Raw genomic sequence first — 25565 nt, 5'->3', positions numbered from 1 at the left:
AGAGAAATACCATTACAAGCCCAATAAAGAAACAAAGGAGCCAATCATATAAATTAAAGGTGCTTACCACATCTCAAGGCAATCCAGAAAAAATAAATCAGAAGCATTTGTACTGTACACATCAACAAACTTCTGTCAATAGTATTCTGTAGGAAGGTCTTTTCTAGGGGAGGGGAAGAAATTTACAGAAAGCAAGACAAAGCATTCATCCATTTCCTGGGTTGTGCTGCATGATAAAGGCTACAAACCTTGACTCAACCACTGAAGTTATCTTCCTCTATACAGAAGCACACATCAGGCAGAACGTAAGAGTTTAGAAAAGACCCATTTTCTTATTGAAAACACCTATTGAAAATCAATCAAGATTTAAATTGATGGTATGAACCCAAACACACAGAAACAATATGTAAAATGATTTTCAAATTTTCCAGAAATCCTTTCAGCTGGAAAAACATCCGACTTAACAAAATTGTTTGGAGAAAGGTTTTATAAGCTATGCCCATATGAACTCACCATAATTAAATCTGCAATAAAATGCAACTACGTATTGAAATATACAGCCTTGTATATCTATCCTTTGTAAATTTTCCTTTTGGTTCTTTAAATTTAATTATCTTTAATAACTATGTACTTTTACAATAATACACTCAATATAAAACATGAATGTTCTTCAAATATTATGTCACTTCTGAAATTGAATAGTATGCCTTTTGCTGGCTTACTATGTATTTGGTAATTATTAAACAAAAATATTCTAAGGTCAGCATTTTCTGCAATTCAATTTTGTAACCATCTGTCATCTTAACATAAATATTCATTTAATGATACCCTGGGACTTTTTTAACCAGTCAGAAATGTATTTAATTATGTGACTCCATTTTCCTTCTTATCCATAACATTTTATGTAATACTACCAAAAGCATTGTTGAAATCAAGATATAATTAAGGTTTGAAGAGTTATCCTGATATTCTAGGATAATAAACCTATCAAAGGCAAAGAAAAACAAATTGAGAGAGGTAAGGCTAGCACAAGACAATTTGTTCTCAGGGAACTGGAACTACTACATAGAGGTCATTTTTTTCCCTTTCCGGGTATTCACACATCTCCTTCCAAATAAATCATTTACAAATGTTGGCACGGTGGCACATCAATTCACTGGCCCAGTAAATAAAAAATTCAATAAGGATTCAAAGCCATCTTTCAAAAAGTTACTTGCTTAAATATCCCCTCCCCAGTTCCACTAGAGCATTACAGTTCTCAAATGTTATCAGCAGAATGCTTGCATATATATGTAAATTATTTCAGTGTCTTGGAATAGTTCTTCAACTGTACCTGGAAGAAACCTTTAAGAGACACCATAGGGAAAAATGGAGTTGTATCTTTACTGAGTGCTAATTGAATGCCAGCACCATGCTGGACCCCATATGATCTAATTTAATTAGTGGACACAGTACACAATGAATTGGTATCATCCTGTCTATTTTGTAGGTAAGAAAGCTAATTAAGGCTTAGATTCATAAAGTAGCCAACTTTAGTTACACAGCCAGCAAGCCCTTATACTGACACAAATATTGAACCCAATGGTTCTTAATCAACAGTGGTAATTCTATTTTAATCTGCTGCAATTACTTCCCAGTATTCCTTAAGCACTGATCTCTCTGCTTGTGATTGGTTTTAGTCAAAACTAGAGTTCAGAAATCAATTCTACCAAACTCTTTTATTTTTTCACAAATTTTCCCCAGTTGAAACATAAAATGGGGTCCTATTTGCATAAACTTTCAAGAGGATATCCCTGTTTTATTCCATCATTACCTACCAATTTCTGTGTTTTCATGCAGTGACTGACTTATAGAGACCCCCAGCATCTGCCTGCTGCCCCCCACTGAGATTTGTGATGGCTTATGATGAAACAACTATTGCTTCATTATTTGAGGTATTTCTATCTTGAATCATACAACTGAGCCCAAAAAGGTCCCCTTTTCTGAAATTTTTAGAATTCTACTTTTCTATAGAATATGATAACTGCCAATCATGGCCTGTTTCATTTTCCATTGTGTTATGGTCCATGAGAAGTCCCATAAAAGACCACCAGTCATGTATGCAATCAACAAGAGCATTTAATAAACAATTCCAGCATGCTGGGGTCAAACCATCTGACAAAGTGGCAAAATGGTGACCCCAAGAGAAGTTAGCAGGCTCCTTTTAAGCAAGATAAGGGGAATTTCAGCTGTAGTTAAGTGTACTTTGAAGTGATTGGATGTAGACTCTTACTGGTACAGGAATCATTTTATAATTGGCTCATGACATCTGGTCAGCAACTGTGGTTGTAGTGTCAGGGGTATGTTTGTTGTGTCAGGGGTCTGTTTGAAAATAGCAAGAACAGTTCCTGCTTGTGGCTGGGTAGGACTCTGATTAGCTACCAGACTGGACATACTTCCTGAGGGTCTGACTGAAGCCAGACATGAGTCAACATAGACTGGTGGGTTAATATCAGGCAGAGGTCTTAGCAAATTGGCCCCTGGAAAAAACAAAAAGTCAACTACCCCTGTTAGGTTCAGTCCTATTAGAAGAGGGGAAGGTCACTTCACATTGCTTGTCTATTATCAGTTTGGAGACCATTTTTACTTCTCTCAAATCTCCCATTACTTGCATCAGCAGCAAATAACTTCCTTTCTTTTATTTTTAAAATGTCAACAGTTCCAAAAGGCTTCATATTTGCCATAAATATTCTCCCTATTTTTCAAGATACTCAACCTGAGCTTGTGAGAAGACAGTCACCAAAGACCAGGAATACCTAGACTTCTAGACGAGAAACAGCTACGCAGCCACTGACCATCAGAAGAGAAGACCAACTCATTCATCTACCTCGTTCTCACATCAGAGGATCCTAGGACCCAGGTCCCATGGCATACTCTACTAGGTAGTCTTATTCCAAGTCATCACTGTTTCCATCTAGTGCTTCCACACCACTTGGTACAAACAACTATGGCAGCACACCTCAGCAGTATCTCCAGTTATATAATTTCTCTGCATGCCCTCCCCTCCCTGCTTTCAAAGCCCCTTCTCATTGCTATTAAATTATCTCCTACTTGAGGTGACAGATGCCACTCTAGTTCTTTTGCCTACTCATTCATTTTTGCCTAGTCATTTTATTCCTAAACTCTGCAAAGTAAAGCGAAGTGTAAGGCCTTTGCTTGGCATGGAAAACTCTAACATAAATATGTCAAAATGTCTGTTTTTAAGAAGTTGTGACTAATGAAGGGGAAAACCCTATAAACTGAGAGTAATAATTTATTAAATTCAGTAATAGAAACGCACAGACAATATACAGTAAAAATTAAAATTCAATAAATCAATTCTGTATAGGAGCTGCCATAGAAAACAATGAAAGAAAGCACTATAAGATTAAAAAAATCAAACACACACCAAAAAAAAACACAGAGAAAGAGAGGAGAGGAGGGAGAGAGAGAGAGAGAGAGAGAGAGAGAGAGAGAGAGAGAGAGAGAGAGAAAACAAAAATCCTGTTCTAAAAAAACAACTTCTTGAGTACTTACCATCATAAAGAATATGAACAGACTCAATATGTGAATATTTGTAGCATCACAGCACATACATGTAGCTACAAACTGAGCTATGCTGTGCTACAGAAGTTCAACATTAAATTCAACATTGGAGGGAACCTCTGGAGAAATATGAGCCCCAGGATTCTACCAAATATCTACCAAGGTATTTCTACTGGCAATACAAATAAAGATTTAAAGTAACGAAAAGAGAAGAGGAAAAGTCAAGGCAAAAGATTATTGTAATAAACTAGTCATCAAGACCTCCATATGGCAGAGAGTATGTAATGACACAGGAGAGATCTGGAGACTATAATAGACCATTAACAAAGTATTTGCAGAGTGTGTGGTCCCTAACTTCTTATTAGTAATTAACAGGAAGAAAAGGAAGATTTATAGGCAGAACACTGGAACTTACACAGTGAAACTGCATGAGGCTATAATGATGGATATGTGTCTTTTTACATATGTCAGCACAGAGAATGCACCATTCAGAATAATGAGTCCTAAGTAAACTCTGGCCTTGAGCCAACAATGATATGTCAATATTTACTAAGCAGTGGTGATAAATACAGTACCTCAAGGTATTAATAATAGGGAAAGTGGGGATGGGGAGAAAGTTCTTGGGAACAAAGATTTTTCTACTGAACTGCTCAAAATATAAAATGCATTAGCTTGTTTTTAGGAGGAAGTGGGAGAAAGACTAACTTGAGGCTCTTTGGCAACCTGGACATGTCCACATCAAATTAGCCATAAAGGATGGTTACCTTGAACATAGTCTACAGAGGAAGTCTGCAGGGGTTCTGTCTATCTCTAGACTTAAGAACCAAGAGTCTTCTTCAGTGATGGTACTGGATGTTCCTTGACAATTGAATGATATAGTTCTGGATGTGATGTGAGAGAATGGAGCATTCCCCATTCCACAAACCACACATTTATCCCCTAGGGAGTAGTTTTCCTGGGTAATAAAATTCTTACTAATATATCATAAATTCATGTGCCAAAGCAGGAATACAAATTCTATAGCTAGTTTGTGCATATGTATGACTTACCCTAGCTATAAAATCTAGGTATTTTCAATTCATGAATTTCACTGTTGGAATGTGAAACAGTACACATACTGCAGATTACATTTTTCACAATGTGCATAGATCTGTGAATACAGGAGCAATAGCAGAATGAAAATAAAACACACAAAAGATATGGAAAATCTCCCATTTGACCTTGAGAAAAAAAAGATATATCATCAATGCCACCCAGCAGGGCGCTGGTGTATATACCTGACATGTGCATTCGTCCTCAAGCTAAAAATAAAAACGGGTAAAACCCTAAACAAACAACATCCAAATCAGCTTCTCACTACATACAGAGCTTTAACTGGTGAAAAAGCCAAGGAGCAGAACAGAAAGTGTGGCTTCGGAATCTGTAAAAGATGTTCATGCTCTCCCAGCTGCTGCAGACACCCCTGGGGGGTATATGACTCATTGTATCCTGGAGATGTTTATTTAACTCAGACAGGAGAAAACTTGTTTCTTCTTCCTGAACTAAACTCTGCCTTGAACTATCCTACCCAATGTTCATAATTCTTTACCTGTGAACCAAAAGCCGCATGTCTGCCCTTAGTGATGATTACATCCAATTGACATTGTAGATGTGGTATCATACATTATGCTAAGCTCTAACTATACAAAGAGGAAAAACAACTAAGTCAGTGGATCCATGGAGCTGACTGTGTAGAGGTATGGATGCGTAGTTTAAAAAGTAAGTATGTAAATATGTGGTTACATCGGGTCATAATTGCTAAGACAGAAAGGTTCCAGGGTGTATAAATGAGAAAAACAATCATTCAATGTCTTCAGAAAGGCCACCCTGAAGAGGTGGCACAAGAGCAGACTTAGAGTCAGTCAGAACTGGCCAAGTGACAACAGAGAGAAAGTGTTTTTAAATCATGTGATGACCAGGGTGCAGGAAGCTGCCCCTGATATTTAAGGAGCAAAAAGAGGCCAGGGAAGGGCCAGTAAGAGAGGTCAGATCGGAGTTGGGACACAAAGAAAGCCGCCACTGAGCTTGAAGTTCTGAAAACCCCTTCCTAGTCATTATGTTCAGCATTCTAAATCACTTGTAATTACACAGGAGTTTCGAGAACCATCACATACGTTCTCTTTGTAAAACAATCCTGCTATGGTTTTAATGAGAATGGAAGCTATACCACAATTATGGGGATTTTCCATTTCAACAACATTGTTTCTCAATCTATGAATATTAGAAATTGTTCCACTTTTAAAATATTATTTGATTTCTCTCAGTGACATTTCATAGTGTCAGTGTACAATTCTTACAGTTGTTATGAAAATGTCCCTAAAACTTGTTTATTTGGGGGAATTGTTGTAATCATTGTGTATTTTCTTTATATTTTCTAGTTATTCGTCCTAGTATATAAGAGAAGGTTGTATTGTACACTGAATGCTTCCTGAAGCATGAAATTTATTGAATTTGATGAGCAGATTTTTAGGACTTTGTACAAACATGGTCTTGTCACCGTGAAATGCAGTTTTACTTTAAAATCCTGTGCTTCTTACTCCTTTTTAGATAAACTTTTTTTTTTTTTTTTTTTTTTTGGTTTTTCGAGACAGGGTTTCTCTGTGTAGCTTTGCGCCTTTCCTGGAACTCACTTGGTAGTCCAGGCTGGCCTTGAACTCACAGAGATCCGCCTGGCTCTGCCTCCCGAGTGCTGGGATTAAAGGCGTGCGCCACCACCGCCCGGCCTTTAGATAAACTTTAAGGAACTTTTTTTTTATTTTCTGTATGATAGTGTTTTGCCTGCATATGTGTATATACACCATGTGTGTGCAGGGCCTGCAGAGGCCAGATGAGTGGGTGAAGCCCTTGGACTGTAGTTACATGAGGTTGTGAGCTGTCATATGGTGCTTAGGACTGAGTCTGGAGCCTATCACAGAGCAGCAAGTGCTCTTCATTACTCAGCCCTCTCTCCATTCCTTCCTTCCATTTCCGTCATTGGCTGTGACTCAGGCACGGACCGCTGTTTGTTCCTACTGATCTTGTAACAGGATTTCAAGTATTTATTCATTCCTCTTATCAAATTATGGATGTATTTTTTACTCCTTATTTCTTTATCACTTTAGGTTATTTTTGTTGTTGCTGTTTGTTGTTAGTCGGGGTCTCACTCTATAGCTGAGATAACCTTGAACCCTCATTAAACAGGTTAGGCTGGCATTAAACTCCTGGCAATCCTCCTGCCTCAACCTTCTAAGTGCTGTGGTTACAGGCATGTGCAACCAAATACATTTCTGTATTGAGATGGCCATGTGCTATTTTTCTCCTTATTTATATAAATTACATTGATTTGTTCTCAACTGTTTAAAGAACCATATCTAAGGAATAAAACTCTACTTATGTATTGTGTGCTGTCATCATTAGGCATTGCTGATTATTAGCATTTGGGGAGGGCTCCTGTATCTGAGTATATTGATGGTTGATGGATAATCACCTTCTCTTGTTCTGTCTTTTTCTGGTGTTGGCATTAGGGTTATGGCATTTTCATTAAATTTATTCTTAAAAGTGATTCTTGGGAAGAGTTTGTGATTAGTATTGTTTCTTTGAATGCTGGATGAAATTCACCTGCGAGGGTATGTTGTCCTAGAATTTAATAAGTGGCATAGTGTTTGTTTTACAAATCTAACATCCTGTTTTAAGGGAAAAATTTCCCTTTCATCTCAGCTTTATTTATTGACATAAAGTTGTTATAGTATTGTTTTATAATCTCTTACTGTCTAGTGAATTTATTAGAAAATCTTCCTTTCATGCCTGATATTGACAATGTTCGCTTTCTTTTGTTGATTTTTTCCTTTGTTTTCTTTTTGATAGTGTCACTGTTTATTTCCAACTGACCTGTAACTTGTTGTGTAGCTCAAGACAGCCTCAAGGCATGATCATGCTCCTCCTGTTGAGTCTCTTGAGTGTGGGATTCCAGCCCTGTGTAACCTCGCCCAGCCTCATTCACAATATATCCATTTTATTTTTTTAAAAAAGGGAGGGGTCAGTCTTTCTAATTTATTTATTATATCAATCCTATTTACTTCTTCAAACTTCTTTTTACCTAAGCTTACTCCTTATTTTTATGTCTTGTTAAGGGAAAAACTAAGAACCGTCAACTTGGACAAAGCAATACATTTTTTATAGGTGTTTAAAGCTATAACTTATCTTTAAGTACTATTTTAGCTGCATTTCACAGTTGTTGACATGATGTGTTTTCATTGTTATTCAAATCAGGAACATTTCAGAGATTTCTTTTGTGCCTTTTTCTTTGACACTTGGGTTATTTAGAATTGTGTTATCTAGGTTTCACTGTACGTTTCCTAGGTTGTTTATTTCCATTAGTTTCTGACTTAATGGGCTTGTGAATGACAGAACACCCTCTATAAGGTTAACTCTTACATTTACTATGCTTTAGCTCTGTGATGACAATGTCTTTGGTGCCCAGTGTTTGTGCATACTTCAAAATGTTGACTTTGGAGTTTGGGGGTGAAATGTTCTACAAATGCCAACTGTGTCAAGTTAATTGGTGGAGTCGTTTAGAGCTATATAAACTTAGTGGATTTGCTTACTGTTTATGCATTTTCTAAAAGAATGAGATTAGGATTTGATTGTTTTAGACTTTTCTATTTTTCCTATTAGATCTTTCACAATTTTTTTTTAAAAAAACTTTAATGTTCCACATATATTGTCTTTCTGGTACAGTTATTTTGGTTATCATTATACAATGTCCCTAACTAACAATATCCAGGGTGTGACTTTACTGGCTTTTTTATTCTTACTATATACATGATATGTCTTTCTCTCTCCCTGTCAATACATGTGTGTCTTTATGCTTTAAGAGTTTCTAGATTTTTCAGACTTCTAGTTGTTAATAATTAAAGCTCCAGTCCCTTGTCCATTACTCAATCCTAACGTGAAGAAACCCATAATCTCTTCATGTGTCCCACTAATATGTGTCACTTTCCTCTTAAGGTTTTTGAGGCTACAAAGGCAGGAAATGATTTGTAGATGTGTTAAAATACATGTTTTGAAATGGCTGATCACTTAGGTACTGGAAATGCATACATGCTCCTTTTTATTAGCTAGATACACTAAGTGCTGAACTGTAATACGAATCAAGTCAATTGGGATATAGTCACACACCGAATCTGCTACAGGATATCTGTGACAAGGCCTAAGATTCTACGTCACACCAGTGAGGCTCAGTCACTGACCCCACTGTGAGTAGAAAGGACTTTGGTACTCAACCAACTGCTTAGAGTCATTCACATCGGTGTCAAAGCTTACACACTTCAGGGCCTTAAGGGTGCAAGGTGAGAATGGGAAGTGAAGTGAGGTTAAGTGACTTGTACACACTGTCATATAGCTAGATAGGGGGAAAGAGGATTTGAACCCAGGAAGTCAGGTATCAGTGGCTACGCTCATAGCAAACACAATGTACAATTTCAGGAGCAGGTACTTCAGCTGCTACTTTCTAAAATGAGTTTTTGGTCTGAGTGTGAGTCCTCTTAACACAGAGTGCTACTCACCTAAGAATTTTAGACAAGTATTCCAGAATACAGGCACTGATAAAACAGGGTGGTTGGGGGTGTGCAACCCTTTCCAATACTAAAATTTCCAGTGTTTTTGCTATAAGTATGATAATATGTAAACTGACACAGGGTTGGAAATAATCACAAAAATCTGAAGATTTTGTAGTGAATCAAAAGTGAGATATGTCATCTCAGGAAGAGAACTTACCTTACTACAAAGGAATAGGCAAAATTGCTCAAAGGAGTCAACTACATCCTTGTTCCTAAGAGGAGCTTATTCTCTTTTGTGTTGTGTAAGCCTTTAAGGAGTTTATAAACTCTAAATACTAGGGTAGTAATTGTAGCTAGAGTTTTCCTGCCTGGCCCACAGTCAGGACAAATCTCTCTGCCCTGCCAGTCCCACAGCCTCTCAGACCAAGTAAACACAGAGACTTATATTGGTTACAAACTGTATGGCTGTGGCAGGCTTCTTGCTAACTGTTCTTACAGCTTAAATTAATCCATTTCTATAAATCTATACCTTGCCACGTGGCTTGTGGCTTACCGGCATCTTCACATGCTGTTTGTCATCGTGGCAACTGGCAGTGTCTCCCTGACTCAGCCTTCCACTTCCCAGCTTTATTCTCCTCCTTGTCCCGCCTATACTTCCTGCCTGGCCACTGACCAATCAGTGATTTGTTTATTGACCAGTCAGCAACACACTTGACATACAGACCATCCCACAGGACTTAATATGGTGATATTTTATTTGTATTAAAATGTTATTTGTATGTTAATAAATAAAGTTGCCCGGGGGTCAGAGCTATTAGCAAGCCATAGGAAAGCAGGGCAGTGGTGGCGTATGCTTGCAATCCCAGCACTTGGTAGACAGAGCTGGGTAAGTCTCTGTGTGTTCAGGGATACAGCCATTATTGGATACACATGCCTTTAATCTCAATACCAATCATGGAAAACCTGGAGGCCTATACAGACAGGCCGTGACAAGACGGTCATGTGGTTGGGTTTACAACCAATGAGAAGGCAGAACAGGAATGCTATATAAAGACTTTAACACAGGGGTAGCTCTGGTTTGGAGAGGTAGGACCACTGCAGGAGGAAGGGTAAAGTTTTAGCTCTTAGCTCTGATCTCTTGGCTTTCTTCTTTGCATTGGTTCTGTGTTTCTTATTTAATAAGAAGGTTGGTTACATCTACAAGTAATTATGAACATTCACATGGACAAATGGAATGTAAGTGATAAATTGTTATATGCTAGACTGAAATGTTGTAGATTGAAGGTTAGTTTGATCAATAAGGAAAACGTTGATAGGGAGAGGACAGATAGCTGTCATTCATTCCTTCAGCTGAGTACTCAAATGACCAGGCAGTGTTTTAAACTTCAGGGAACCATAGACCATGTACAAGCAGTGATGTTACCCACTTATCAGACCCTGAGAAATTTCCAGAGGACAGGAATTAATGAGGGGCTCTATTCCTTTGAAAATACATCATTACAGTGGGTTTCTTTTGTACATACAGAGACAAAGTTAAAGTGGAGCAATAGAAAGCCCCTGGGTTCCACTGAGATCTGCAGGACACAATATGTAGAAAACCAGTTCATGGGCAGTGGATGCTGACAAATTGTAATTTGTCAGTAAAGTGTACAAAATAGTAACAGCAAGGAGGAGGATTAGAAAAGCCACACAGTGACTTTTCTACCCATTATAGAAGCTACAGCAAACATAACGCTACAGTGGAGGTAAACATTCAAAAGGAAAACTTTTACAGGAAATCACCACACGAGCTTCTGGCATTGAAATCATAGTTTACACCTCTTTGCCTGAATTCAAAAATTCCCCCAAAAGATTAAAATGTAAGATGGAAATTACATCCAGGTATATGACTAAAAAAATCCAAGGAGAACCTTTACTTGCCCTTATGGAAAGAGTTCTCAACAGTCAAGGACATCAAACAGCAAGACGGTCTGGAAAGCACAAGAAAGATTTCAACAGAAAAACAACACCCAATATGCTTTCCTAATATTGCACAGTGTTGGAAAGCATCTGCTGGAGAAACTTAAATTCAAAAAAATGTAAATTTAATTACTTATAGAAAGGGCTCTTTATAACAACACTTGAGAGTGAAATCCATAAACCTGTGCCTGACAATAAAAGTGGTATCCAAAAAGAGGGAGGAAGAGAGAAAGGAAATAAAAATATGAAAGTAGAGTTTAATCCAGTCAGCAAAATGGAAATGCCCCCCAACATGAACAGAAATGGAAGAAGAACTGAAAGTTGTCCAGAGAAGTTCAGTAGACATGAGGACTCATGGGGAGAGCTAGTGCTTCCAGAAAAGAGGCATAATGTGAGAGACTGATACTGAAGAAAAGTCACTTAGCTAAACTGCAGGCTTCTGAAGAAAAGACTCACAAATTCTAAGGGTGAGTGAGGTCTTAGACCACATGAAACCCCATCTCAATCAATCAATCAATAAGGAGAATGAGGGGGTAGATCACATCTATACTAGTGAATAGTTATTATGCCATTAATGTAAGGTTACTGTTAATGCAGACTAGACTGTTATAAATTTGATGCTAATTATAATGCCTATGGCAAAACTGAGACTATAACATACATATGTATAATAATTATATTTAAAGAATATAATGTGTACAAATAATCAAAAGCATTAAAATGGTCGACAAAAGTATATTTAACACAAAAGAAGATATTAATGGAAAAAAAGAAAAAAAAGGCATAAGACATGTAGTAAGCAGCAAAATGATTAAAGTCTCTCCTAATCAGTGATTATATTAAATATAAACAGATTAAATGGTCTACTTAAAAATACTGTTAATAAAATGATTTTTATATTACCCAACAATATGCTATATGTAAATAACTCACTATAGATTCAAAGACAGGTAAATAAAAAATAGAATAAAGACAATCTATGCAAATATTAAACAAAAGAGAAAAGGGATGTCTATACTTATTTCAGTCAAAAGGGATGTTAACTCAAAAACTGTCACAAAGGATAAGAAAAAATGATATGATAAAAAAGCAATTCATCAAGAGTGTATCACATTTATACACTTAATTTGAAATACCTACATGTATTTACACATAGGTATTTAAGAAACTATGAACAAAACTGAAAAAATAAATAGCAACTTAAGGAAAATATAAATATTTGTTACCACACTGCATCCAGTAATGTATAGATTAAAACAAAAAGTCAATAAATCAATAACAGGCTAAAATAACATTATAGACAAAAAGGCCTAACAGAAAAATCAATCCAATGGCAACAAAATGCACATTTTATCAACCCATATGCAAAATTCTTCAATATTAATTACATGTTAGACCACAATTCGAGTTTAACAAATTTAAGAAGATTAAAATCTTATAAACCACAAGCTATAAAACCAGAAAGTAATAACAGGAGAAAAAAATTCGCTAAATATGGAAATTAAATAACAACACCTGAGCAGTCAGTGAGTTAAAGATGAAATCAGAAGAAGTATTCCCTAAAACCTTTAAACATGAGCACAGAAAAATATAACAAAAATTATGAGCTATATCTATAGCCGTTCCAAGAAAACACAATCAACCTACATTAGTAACAATGAAAGACCTCAAGTAAACAAAAAAAGAACTAGTGAAAAAAGACATCATCGTTCTCATGCAGCCATTCACCCTAGGAACCAGAAATTCACCTTGCAGAAATTCAACTAGAAATTCAACCACCATCACGAGAGCAGCTTGGCTTTGGTGTGGGTGGCCAACTGCCTTCTGATTAGACTGGAGACCTGTGCCTTGGGGGACTAAGTGGGGAAGTATCTTAGTTCTACTGCTGTGAGGAGACGCCATGACCAAGGCAGCTCTTGTAAAAAGGAAGCTCTTAATTGGGAGGTAGCTTACAGTTTCAGAGGACTAGTCCATTACCATCATGGTGGGGAGCAGGGCATCATGAAGGAGGCACAGTACTGAAGAAGTAGCTGAGAGCTTTACATCTTGATCCACAGGCAGGCAGAGAGAGTGAGAGATACTGGGCCTGGAAGGGGCTTTGAAAGCTCAAAGCTCAACCCCAGAGACACACTTCCTCCAAACAAGGCCACATCCCTGCCTGAATCCTTCCAAACAGTTCATCAATTGGGGACTAAACATGCAAATATGGGGGAGGCACTGTCATTCAAACCACCACAGGAAGGGCCAATCTATGTCTGATGCTGTAAGCCTGGCTAGCAACCCATGTCTAGTGAAGCTGCAATCCCAAACAGAAAACTTACTGATGTTTAACTAAACTGACAAAGTAGAAATCTACCATGTTTACACCCTTAGACAGATACTGCTCCCAACGTTTATCAGGGAAGAGTTCTCAGTGCAAATCTTTCCTACTCAAGAAAGGTTGTGGGCCCAGTCTTAAACATTTATGGCATCTCTGCTAAGTAAAAATAGCAGAAGAGGGACAGAATTACAAAAGAGACAGATTTAGTGAAGTTATATGAAATGTCATTCTCTCAGCCAATACAGCTATTATAATTGTTTTTACAATATTATATATTATAGTATGTATACAATGTTAACCACAATAACTATAGTTACCTGCACCAAGATCACACAAGACCAGCCCTATATCTGGATTACTAATGTGGTCCCATCTTTACCTCTGACTATTAACTCCTGACTCATGGAGAAGGGGACTCTAGAAGGAGAAAAAGGAGAAAGCCATTGACTTTCTTTGTGCACCCACAGCTACACACATCAGGCTCCTAAAGATAACTCCACACTCAAACAGCTCCAGTTAGTCTCAAAGCCTCTCTGTCTCACTCTGTCTCTGTCTGTTTGTCTGCCTGTCTGTTTGTTTGTCTGTCTGTCTATCTATGTATCTATGCATGTATGTATGTATGTCTCTAGCTAGCTAGCATCTCTCTCTCTCCTCTCTCTCTCTCTCTCTCTCTCTCTCTCTCTCTCTCTCTCTCTCTCTCTCTCTCTCTCTCTCCCTCTCCCTCTCACTGTCTCTCTCAAGCCCCCTCACATAAATTATAATGAACTAGAGGGAGAGATCTGTGTGGAAAAGGTGGGTACTGATAAGTGTAGCCTCTTCCAGGGATGAGTAGTTGGTATGCACTGCTTCCATGTGAGAAATTGTCTAAAAACAGTATCATTAATGTTCCAGGTTTCAAATTGAGATCTTTGATCCACTTGGATTTAATTTTTGTGCAGGGCTATAGATAAGGGTCTGATTTCATTCTTCTGCATGTAGATATCCAGTTTTCCACAGTACCAGAAGCTCATGGAGAGCCCATCCCCAAGGGGTACATTTACATCACAGCTCCCACATCTCAGGAAACATTGTGCAAGAAGAGGCAGAGAGATTTTAAGAAGCAAAATACCAAGAAGTCTGTTATAAAACAGGCCTTTCCTGGAAACAGCCGCATAAGCATGGCTGGAACAATAGCAATATCAATGGACATACTAATGTGGAAGGGGAAAGTTTTGTGGGCTCCCACCCCTAGACAAGGAACTAAAGGCAACTAATGACTGCTTAGAGAAGAAGTAGCCTCTTCCAGGGGATGAGTCCCCTCATTGGTTGTCCAATGTAGCGTGGTCAGCCCTAAAACTGTATTTTTACATACACAAGCAACAAAAATGGATTCAGAAGGTTGCATATATATATATATATATATATATATATATATATATGTGTGTGTGTGTATGTATATATATATATATACATAGATATATGCACAACAATAATAACCAAATAAGAAGAGAGGTTACCAATTTGAGGAAGTACATTGGAGGGGTTCAAAGGAAGTCAACTGGAAGGGGCTAAAGAAAGGAGAGAAGGGAAAGTGACGTAATTATATTTCAATTAAAACCATAATTTTAAAAATTGTTTAAAAAAGAAGTTGTATAAAACAAAAATAATTAATAAAATGAACAAACTAAGTTAAAATTAAAATAAAGAAGGAAATAAAATCAAGAAAGAAATGAAGAAAATGGAAATAGGAAAGCAATTGAGAAAATTGGTCTCATTGAAGAAATGAAACAGACAAAGTTTTAGCTATACATATAAAAAAGAAAGGCTTGGATGAAATTGTAAATGAAAATAAAGACAACTTAAAACTATACAAACATAAATATCATAAAAGACTAAGAACAACCATACACATCCAAATATCAGATAACCTAAAAGAAATGGATAAAAGCAAGCAACCTGCCAAGAACAAAAGATGAAGAAATAGAAAGTATCAAGAGTAAGAAGAATGCATCATTAATAGCCTCCCAACAAAGAAAATGCCTGAACCTATGGCTTCACTGTTGAAGTATACAAGACATTTAGAGAAACCCTTCTTTGACTCTTCCAAAATACTACACAAGTTGGTCCAGATTCACTGTATAAAGCCACCAGTTCCCTGGTACAAAAGCCAAAAAAAAACTACAAAGAAGTGACAGGCTAATATCCCGAATGCATACAGATGCCCAAATCCTTGACAGCATGGCAACAAACCACATTCAACAACACATTAAAACAATCGGATTTGGAGGAGCTAACAGACCTTACATGACTGGTCCAAGCCAGGTAAGCTGTAAGTGTGATATACCACATTAACATAACAGAGAAAATGATACATTCACTTCAACAGATGTCCAATAGCATTTGACAAAACTTAAGTCCTTTCCTGATAAAATACTCTCAACGAGTTAGAAAAGGACTCATTGTAACTGGGTGTGCAAGGGCAGACTCATCAAGTCCATAGTCACCATAGCAGTTGGTGCTGAAGAGCTGTGCCCCTCTCCTCTGAGACTGGGAACAAGGATGCTCAGTCCTGCAATCTTGTCAGTATAGTACTGGAACTACTAGCCAGACCAATGAGGAAAGAAAAGGAAATAGAAGATATTTAACTTGGAAAATATGAAGTACAAATGTTTCTAATTGCAGATGGCATCATTTTCTATATGGGGAACCCCAAATATTTCAATCAATTAAGTATGAGAATCAATACAGGAATGAAGGAAAATTTGAAGACATAAAGTTAACATGTTACACATGTGCAGACAAAGCTCCCATGCACATGAAATGCAATAATAAAACAAAAATATAAAATTAGCATGTGAAATTGATATTTGCATAGACTAACAATGAGCGATATGAAAAATGAATCAAGAATAAATCATTAAATGCTTTTAGGTATAAATTTAGCCAAGGAGGTGAAGGATGTATACTCTGAAAACTAGAAGAGACAAGCGAAAATGATGCAAATGATAGAAATATATGGAAAACTATCCTGTGTTCATAGATTGAAATAATCACTAACATTAATATATCTATACTAAAATACATCAATAGGTACATCAGAGAGGCAATTAAGGATAACCTAAATCTGTGTTCCTGGGTCACATGACACATGACAATTGAGCCATGGTCACTCAAATTTGGTTCTAGAATGAACTAGGTCTTATTTCTCTCTCTCTCTCTCTCTAAAAGAAAATACTACCAAGAGTGATTGGTAAAACAAAAGCAACCCTATCAAAAATCAAAAGCCATTTTTTGTAGAAATAGAAAAAAATAACTCTGAAATCCCTGCTCATCAACAGAAACCACCCAATCAATTTGAAGAACATAACAAACATAGATAAACATGGGGGCATCACATTACCTATGTCAAAGTAATCTACAAAACTAGGGTAATCCTAAGCAGTGTAATATCGGTACAGAAGATACAGACAGATCAGTATAAGATAACAGAGAACCTAGAAATAAACCTGTGCACTCATAGGTAATAGATCTTGAACAATGCTGCCAAGAACACATGTTGGAGAAGTCTGATTTTTCAACACTTGGTGTTGTGAAACTTGGTATTCCACATGCAAAGAACATTTCACATCATGTGTAAAATAAATTATGCCTAAATTGTAAAATCTGAAAATACAGAATTTCCAAAAGAAACTGCAGAAAGCTATTTGTTATTGGACTAGTTAATGGTTTTATTTTATTTCTTATTGGATGATCCCAAAAGTAAAGATAACAACAGCAAATATAAAGTATAAACATGTAAAACTATAACAAGCTAAAAATCTTTAGCAAAGAAAACAATGTACAGAATAAATAAAGAGCCTGTGAAGTGGTAAAAAATATCTGAAGACCATGCATCTGGTTATATGTTAAAATTCAAAATATATAAAAAAGTAACAATTCAACAGCAAGAAAACAAATAGCTGGATTTATACACAGTCAGAGGGCCTTTGCATAGTGACACAAATTTCTATTCCCAGCATTATCATCAGGCTGAGACAAAAAGATGGCAAATTTGAGGCCAGTTAAACAGCAAAATTTTGCATCAAATAAACCAAAATATATGAGGGACCTGAAAAATGCTTATCAAAACACACATTGCCCATATGCATATGAAAATAAAATGTTCAATAGTATTAATTATCAAATAATAGAACTCAAAGCCTACCCATTAGAATGGCTATTTTGTGCACTGTTGGTAAGAATACAAATTAGTATAGAAAATATGGAAAAGTGCAGAGTCCTCATAAAGTACATCTAGAAACTGTATATGATCTGATAACCCAACTTCTCAGTTTAGGACTAAGGGAAATGAGGTTGCAATCTTGAAGATAAATCATATTCCTATGTTCATTCCAGTATCTTTCTCTATGGTCAAGACAGGGAATCAACCTAAAACTTCCCATATGAACAAATGGTTAAAGAGACTAAAACATATATGATGATAGACAGGACAGATAGATACTGATAGAACTCACGTATGTTACTCAGAGTTTAAAAGAAGGAACCATTGTCATTTATGAAAACCTAGAGGGTGTTAAATTTAAAAAAAAACAGACACAGAAAGCCACATATTTCTTCATGATCTCTCTTATATGCGAGTTCTAAAATGTCTAACTCGTGGAAGCAGAGAGTAGAATGATAACCAGGAGGGATAAGGTGTAAATGAGTGTAGATTTTCATTAAGGTGTGATGAATATGTTCTGCAGAACTAATGAACACAATAGTGGCTATAGCTAATGATACCAGACCTTATACTTGAAACTGCTTGGACTGTAGATTTTAACACATGTCCACACAGTACTCATGAGATGTGTTGTTAAGCTTTATTCTGTCTCTAAATCGTATAGTCAATGGGAAGGACATCCTTTCACCTTGGGGGCACTGAAGGCTTTACATTTACAGTGTTCCTGGCAGAGGTATCTTGGTTTATAAACAGTTCTATGCCAGAGACTAATTCTTTCCAAATGATGGTTAAAGTTGTTTACTTCAAGTTTTCTTTTCAAAAAAGGAAACACATTCATGCAGTTTTTTAAAAAAAGTCTGTCAATGAACACCCCAATCTGTTGCTTAAACACTGAGTCCGTATCTGGTAGTAGTGAGTGATTCTAATGTAAAACATTAAGATAGAAAGCCTCTAACTAAGCCTTCATTTCCAAACCCGACAGCACAGCTCCCCATGTTCCATTGGATCTTGGTGGTGGGTCTCAGCCCAAATCACCACATTCACAATTCACACACACAATCACTCCATGCTCTTGAGGTAGGAGAGCCTTGAGGACCACTCCATCTGAAGAAATACCTTCACCTTCATACTACTGTAGTGTTTTGCCTCATCTTTCCCCCACAGCACTCTTGATATCCTGTTTTTTAAGTTATTGTCCCCTCCAGAGCAGGGGCTTTTCTCCTGTACAATGTTGTTATCTAAACTTCTCTCAACCATACTTAGTCCATACTGCTTAACAAATAATGCTTGGATAAATGAATAAAGAAAAAACCCACTTCAACATGAACTTCAATCCAAATATAGAAATTAATGTAAAATTGGTTATGGACCACAATGAAAAATATAAAACTATAACAGTTTTAGGAAGGAGAAAATCTCCAACATCTTATGCCAGGCTAAGACGATGTCAAAATCCTGACTGGCCCAGGAATACGTTCTAAATTAGACTTCATCAAAATTGAAAACTTTTCTCTGCGATCCTGTTAAGAGATTTAAAATGCAAGCTACAGAGTGGAATAAGATGTTTGCAAATCACATATCAGATGAAGAAGTGCATTTGATAAAATATGTAAAAAATATATAAATAGAAAACACCCAAGGAACCTTCCAAAGTCAATGGCAGGGCTCAAATAGTCCAATTAGAAAAGAAGTAAAATATAAAATCAGATATTTTCTTGACAAGGATGTATAAGTAAATAAGCACAGAAAAAGTATTCATTGTTGCTCATTAGGAAAATGAAAATTTAACACAATGAAACACTACTCTACATATCAGAATAAAGAAATAAAAAGTGAAAACAACACTAAATGCCAACACAGTTTCTTATCAAATTCATCATTCAATTGTCATACAACCTAGCAATTGCACTCTTGCAAATGATTGCATGTAAATGAAACCTTATGTTCACACAAGAACCTACAGAAATGTTCAGAGTAGCTTTATTCATAATTGCCAAGAACTGGAAGCAGCTCAGATGTCCTCCAATGGGGGATGATTAAACAAACTGTAATACATGGAATGTGCTCATCACTGAGAGGCAATGAACTATGACTACACCAGCAACCTGCAAGAGTCACTGAGGAATCAGGCTAACTGAAAAAGCCACAGTCAAAGTGCACGGTTCTACTTATATAGTATATTTAATGGAAAATCTAAATAAAACCAGTCAATCATATCAATATCAATACCTGATTGTAATACGATACTACAATTTTGCTAAATGTTGCATTGGGGAAAACTAGGCTGAGCCGAGGAGACCTCTCTGTGTTATTACAACTGCATATGAATCTCTAATTATCGCAGTTAAAATGTCAATTTCATAATGATATCAGATAATATCAAACTGAATCTTGAGTCCTAGTCAAGGAATTTGAATTCTTAAATAGGCAGTTGGGAGCAAAGGAAACAGATTGAAACAGGAAACTCCATACATGAGGAGAGCAAAAGAACCAAGAGGTTGATAGTGAATACAGTGAACTGGAAACGTTAGGAAAGCAGGAACTTCACAGCAGAGCCCAGGGGAGAGGCCATACTGGAACCACTATGCTATCCAGCTAAGTGCTGGGCAGATCCAGGCCTGCCCTCACCTGGGCACCTTCAGGTTTAATACACATTTACTTTGTACCTTTGTTTTTTTGTGGTGGTATGTGGTTTTCTGTGTGTTTGTTTGTTTGTCTTTGGTAATTTGTACTGCATCTGAAAATCTGATCATAATTAAGGCATTTTCAAGAGGAACTTCATGACATTGAATTTATTCTCTCATTGTATAATTTTAACATTTTACAAAAATGAAGGAAGAAAGTCATACCTGAAATTGTATTTTAATTAAATAAAACAAGAATTCACTCTTGATAAAACTGTTATAATTTTATGAATATAAGCAAAAACAAATATTTGGCGTGTGTGTGTGTGTGTGTGTGTGTGTGTGTGTGTGTGTGTGTGTGTGTTTACATGTTTACCTTGGCATGCATGTAAAGGTTAGAAGATCTGGTTTTTTCCTTCCACATGTGGGTGCCATAGATTGAATTTAGGTCATCAGCCTTGACCACTGCCATCTTTCCCAACTGTGCCATCTCCAGGGCCCAACTGGCATGTTTTTAAGAAATAATTTTAAGATCTTTGAAGATCTGAAAATATATTGGACTTGTGATCTTAATTAATTTTAAATGAATGTTGATAAAATTTTGATTAAATGAGATTACATTCTGTTTTTAGAAGTCTGAGGAAATTTAATTTGTTAATTTTGTGTTTCAGTTTATTAGTTTTATAATCAATGTTTAAATGTTCAGATAAATTGAATTTATATATTTATGTAATCATGACTACAACAAAATGCAGGACTGGAGCCCTTCTCACATTAAACATTCCCTTTATCCAGCTTCAGAGCCTGTGTCTGAGTCTGTCTCTGCCTGGTGCCTCTCTCTACACCATCGGGCAGCCGCAACAAGACTACATCAGAGCTGATGTAGATCAAGGAGGAGCAGACATACCTTATGGGGTTGTCCATCCTGGACACTGTGAGGAAAGCAGCAAGGTTGGCTGTGTAGGAGGAACATACAATGAGGGTGAAGAGCCACCAGCTGCCCATCACGATGCGCATGGCCACAGAGTTCACAGAAGACTCGCCACCTGCAGAATGCAGAGAGATTAGCTGTGCCTTCCTCTCACTTTCTCTCACTCCGACCCCCAGCAAGATTCTGCCCTCCTTGGCCAAGGTCAAAGTCTGCTATCACTTGTGCACAGAACATTGTTTTTAAGGAAATGTTCTTAGAACCACCAATATGGGGAAAGGCCAGAGGATGGTAAAAGGCAGGGAAATTGAGATTGGAATCTAGTGATGAGAAATTTGTCATAACACCAAGTCTTCCAGCTACAAGGTTCTATCTCATTGTGGCAAGAACTTCCAGAGCTAGTGCCCAATATAAGATCTTTGGTAATTTCAAATTCACATGGAGTACACTTAGGAATTCTGTACATAAAGAATTTCTTCCTACCTGGAGGCCTCCTAGCTTTCTTTTAACTCAGAGAAATGAGATCTCCCATATCACTTTTATTGATATTCAGCCACCCTCACTGGATGATTTTCCCCTCCAGGATTTTCAGAAAGCATTGCATGTAGCAGTTAGTGAGAAGCTACCTCTTTTTAGCCAATTATTTCTCTTTGGTCCCTTAGGTGGTAGTAGAAGAAATATCTCTCCCTATTCTCCTTATGTAACCTTGAAAAGATTTTGCCATGATGCACGCAGGGCTGAGATTCACATTAAGAACTTTGCAATTTGTTTCTGGTCAAAATTGTACAATCCTGAAACTCACCACTAGACAGAAGTGTTACCAGGCCTCTGGAAGGTAGGAGACATTGTATTTCAAGAATAGCTGGAGTAGCACTTTACAGATTGCTGCACTATGTGAATGTTTGTGCAGAGATCCATTTGACAACCTTGCATGCATAGCAATCAATCTAACACAGGAGGGGAGGAAAATACACTGAAATCCAAAGTTAATTTTCTCTAAAATGGAGAATCAGGAATGAAAGTTGGGATCTTTGTTGCTTTATTTAATTTCCACCTGGTATTGCTTAGAAAAACCGAGTGCAGCCTCATATTGGCAATGTCCTGAGATCAAATAAAATCACATTTAAAATGACTTTTCTGATATGCATCTGAGAATTTTACCAGAGGATAGGCTTTTTCAGGCCCCCAGGGCTCTTCAGACAACAGCAGATTGGGAAGGTACCTTGCTGAACAAAGGCTCCATAGACAATCCAGATGGCACTGTGCAGGGTGGCAGAGGCAGAGGGTCGTGGCTGGGCAGTGCTCTGAGCCCTCACAGCCTGTATCCGGTTCAACACGAATATGAGCACACCGACCACAGGGATAGCAGCGGCGATGCAGGCCCACACAGCGAAATCAAAGGGAGCGAAAAGGGAGAAGATGCTGATTTTCTCCTCAGGCTTTTTGATGAGGATCCCTACAGAGTAGTCCATGTATCGCTTGCTGAAGTCCACAACACTCTCCCTCTCTGGGGTGATGGTGATAGCAGAGATGGCCAAGTCTGCTCTCTGAGAGACAAAGAAGCTCATGAGAAGTGACTTTCAGTTCATTGCTGATTTCTACCCTAGGTCAAGGTCCACCTTCTACTCATTTCAAAGATCTGCTCAGAGGCAATGTGTTTGAGAGCTGACCCCTGAGAATACAGAGAACATAAGAAAAATCCAACACCATGTTGTCTATTACCTCCTTCATCTTACAGATGTCTCTCCATGGACCTAAAATCTCCTACAACATTCTTCTAGATAATAAAGGATCTTCACTTCCTACGAATTACACTTGCTTCTTTTCTTATCATTCCACCTAGCAAACTTTATCTCCTTTTGTTTCTGCCTGTGTTCCAGTCAAAATGTCATAATACTGAAACTCAGCACTAGGTAGACGTGTAATCCAAAAGGACACCTTGGCCTTCTACTTCCTACCAAGGATATCCTTCTTCCTCCAAGGCTAATCTGTATCTTCCCTGCATAGCAAGGGCAGCCATTTCTCCAGCAAGCTTTTGCAACTTCCATTATCCTACCTCCATTGACTGCGCTTCTAAAATACTTCAGAAGTTAAATGATTGTCCAAGTATGTTCAACCTCAAAAATTATTCTTTGTTGATTTTTAAAGTTTTTATTTATTATTTGTGTGTGTGAGAGGAAGAGAGAGACAGAGAGGGGTGTGAGGGCAGGTACATGTGTGGAGGTCAGAGGTCAACTTCAGGTATTGGTTCTCTCCGATCATGACATGGGTTCTGGAAGTCAAACACAGGCCTTCAGACTTGAACAGAAGTGTTCTTACTTTTTGGGGGGCATCTTGCTGCCTTTCTTGTTTTATGTGCATACTGTGTGCTAGGGCAGTGACTCCTAATGCTCTGACCCTTTAACACCTTTAACACAGTTCCTCATGTGGTAACCCCCAACCATAAATTATTTTCATTGCTATCTTATATCTGTAATTCTGCTACTGGTATGAATCGTAATGTAAATATGTGTTTTTCTGGTGGTCTTAGGCAACCCCTGTGGAAGGGTCATTTGGCCCCCAAAGGGATCAAGACCCACAGGTTGAGAATCGCTGACCTAGAATAACATTGGGAAAAAATGCTGAAGGTGCTTATGCCAGAGCATGTCTGAATCTTATCTTCCTCTCAGGAACCAAAGATCCAGGAATCTCTTTAAGTTGTACCATATTTATAGAGCTGAGAGATAGGGCCTCTGAGATGGCTCAGCAGGCACAGGCCTGCCACCAAGCCTGACAACCTGAGTGTTGACAACCTAAGACCCATATAGTAGAAGGAAAGAAAAGAATTGACTCCTGCAAGCTGTCCTCTGGTCTCCACATGGACTCAGTGGTGTATGTGTGAATGCATTCTACATACCCATAATATACATACCGTACACACACAAAAATAGTATTTTTTAAAATAAAGTTCAAAAAAGATTTAAAGAGCTGTCAAAGAGATTAAGTTGGAGCAGGGGAGGTTATTAGCATAGGATGAATGGAGAATTCATTTATGAATCAAGATCCAGAGAAGGCTCACTGAAACCAACTGGAAATGCAGGTCTAGGCTTCCTGCCACTGGGGAGAGATATTCCCCTACTAGCAGTGGAGGTCCTGAACTTATAGGGTGTGTTTCACAGTAAGTAGACTTTCATACCCAGAAGTCTCAATTTATTTCTCAAATATAGAAGGATAACTAATTTTTCCTTTGAGAAGGAAAAAGGTTATTAAGTTTCTTGAGGAGGAAAAGAAAACCTTTGAAGCATATCTGAGGGATGTAGTCATGGCATCCAAAAACGGAAAACAGTAGACAGTTGAGGATAGAGAGCACATATATCTGTAAGTTAATCTGGATAGACTTCTAGATTTCATGTAGAAACCTGAATGTGTACTTTGAGGATACATAATAACATTGATTCAAGACTTGTATATAACAAGAAATCAAGGACACAGAAAATCATATGAAATGACCTGTACAAGCGTTTGTGTGGTTGACCAGAGAGGGTACACACGTTAGTGAAGGCTACAGTGTCAAAAGAGTACAAGAAACATAGAAAATGGATACATCTCAAATATGTATGCCAAGTGGAAAGAGCCACACACCAGGGACCATGTATGATATTCCTTCATATATAAACAATGCCCCCAACTGCACCTCTATAAAGCAGTGGTTCTTAACCTGTGGGTCTCAACCCCCAAAGGGGTTGCATATCAAATATCCTTCATATTAGATAATTATATTATGTTTCATAACAGCAGCAAAATCACAGTTACAAAGTTCAATGAAAATAATTTTATGGTCCCCACAACATGAGGACTATATTAAAGGGTCACAGCATTAGGAAGGCTGAGAACCACTGCTGTAGAGGAAACAGGAAGACCAAGGGATGAGAGAAAGATGGAATTAGCTGTAACTATCGAAGAGGGACTGCAATGGAATCATGGAAGTGCTCTGAGACTAGAATACAGTGGCACTTGCACAAACTCTGTACAATTACTAAATATTGAAATGAAGATCTAAAGTGGGTAATTTTTATGGAATCTAAAATCTACTACAATAAAGTTCCTTTTATAAAAAAATTAATGGACTATGGCAAGGTAATAGGCCTCGTATCTTCCTACATAGGCTTAGAAAGCAAAATCCTGTGTTCAGGAGAAAGAACCGTGCCTCCCAGAACAATCGGAAGGACAACAGGTTGTGGTCATAAATCAGCACAGAGGGTGTCTTGCAAGATGTTAATAGGATTCAGGGGGATGGTTACACTAAAGATAACTGGAGTGAGACAAGGCGCTATGAGTCCTGGGCTGTCCACAGCAATGTCAGGAATTGTCAAGGTTGGTAGAAGCAGTTATATTAGAGAGGGAGTCACCATTG

General features: G+C 37.5%; 1 protein-coding gene across 2 annotated transcripts in view; it reads right to left on the bottom strand.

Moving 5' to 3' along the window:
- Grid1 (glutamate ionotropic receptor delta type subunit 1) overlaps positions 1–25565 on the bottom strand; it is a 731151-nt gene that overhangs the window by 94451 nt on the left and 611135 nt on the right. For both annotated transcript variants that reach the window (XM_059274150.1, XM_059274152.1), the window contains exons 11-12: positions 22395–22719; positions 21152–21290 (exon numbers count right to left, since the gene is read on the bottom strand). In XM_059274150.1, coding sequence (XP_059130133.1) covers positions 21152–21290; positions 22395–22719 — 464 coding nt within the window. The remainder of the gene's footprint in view (positions 1–21151; positions 21291–22394; positions 22720–25565) is intronic.

The sequence above is a fragment of the Peromyscus eremicus genome, chromosome 9 (genome assembly GCF_949786415.1).
Source record: "Peromyscus eremicus chromosome 9, PerEre_H2_v1, whole genome shotgun sequence".
Classification (NCBI taxonomy): Eukaryota; Metazoa; Chordata; class Mammalia; order Rodentia; family Cricetidae; genus Peromyscus; species Peromyscus eremicus.
Note: the sequence above shows the minus strand (reverse complement) of the source record. Positions and strands in the feature narration are given on the sequence as shown.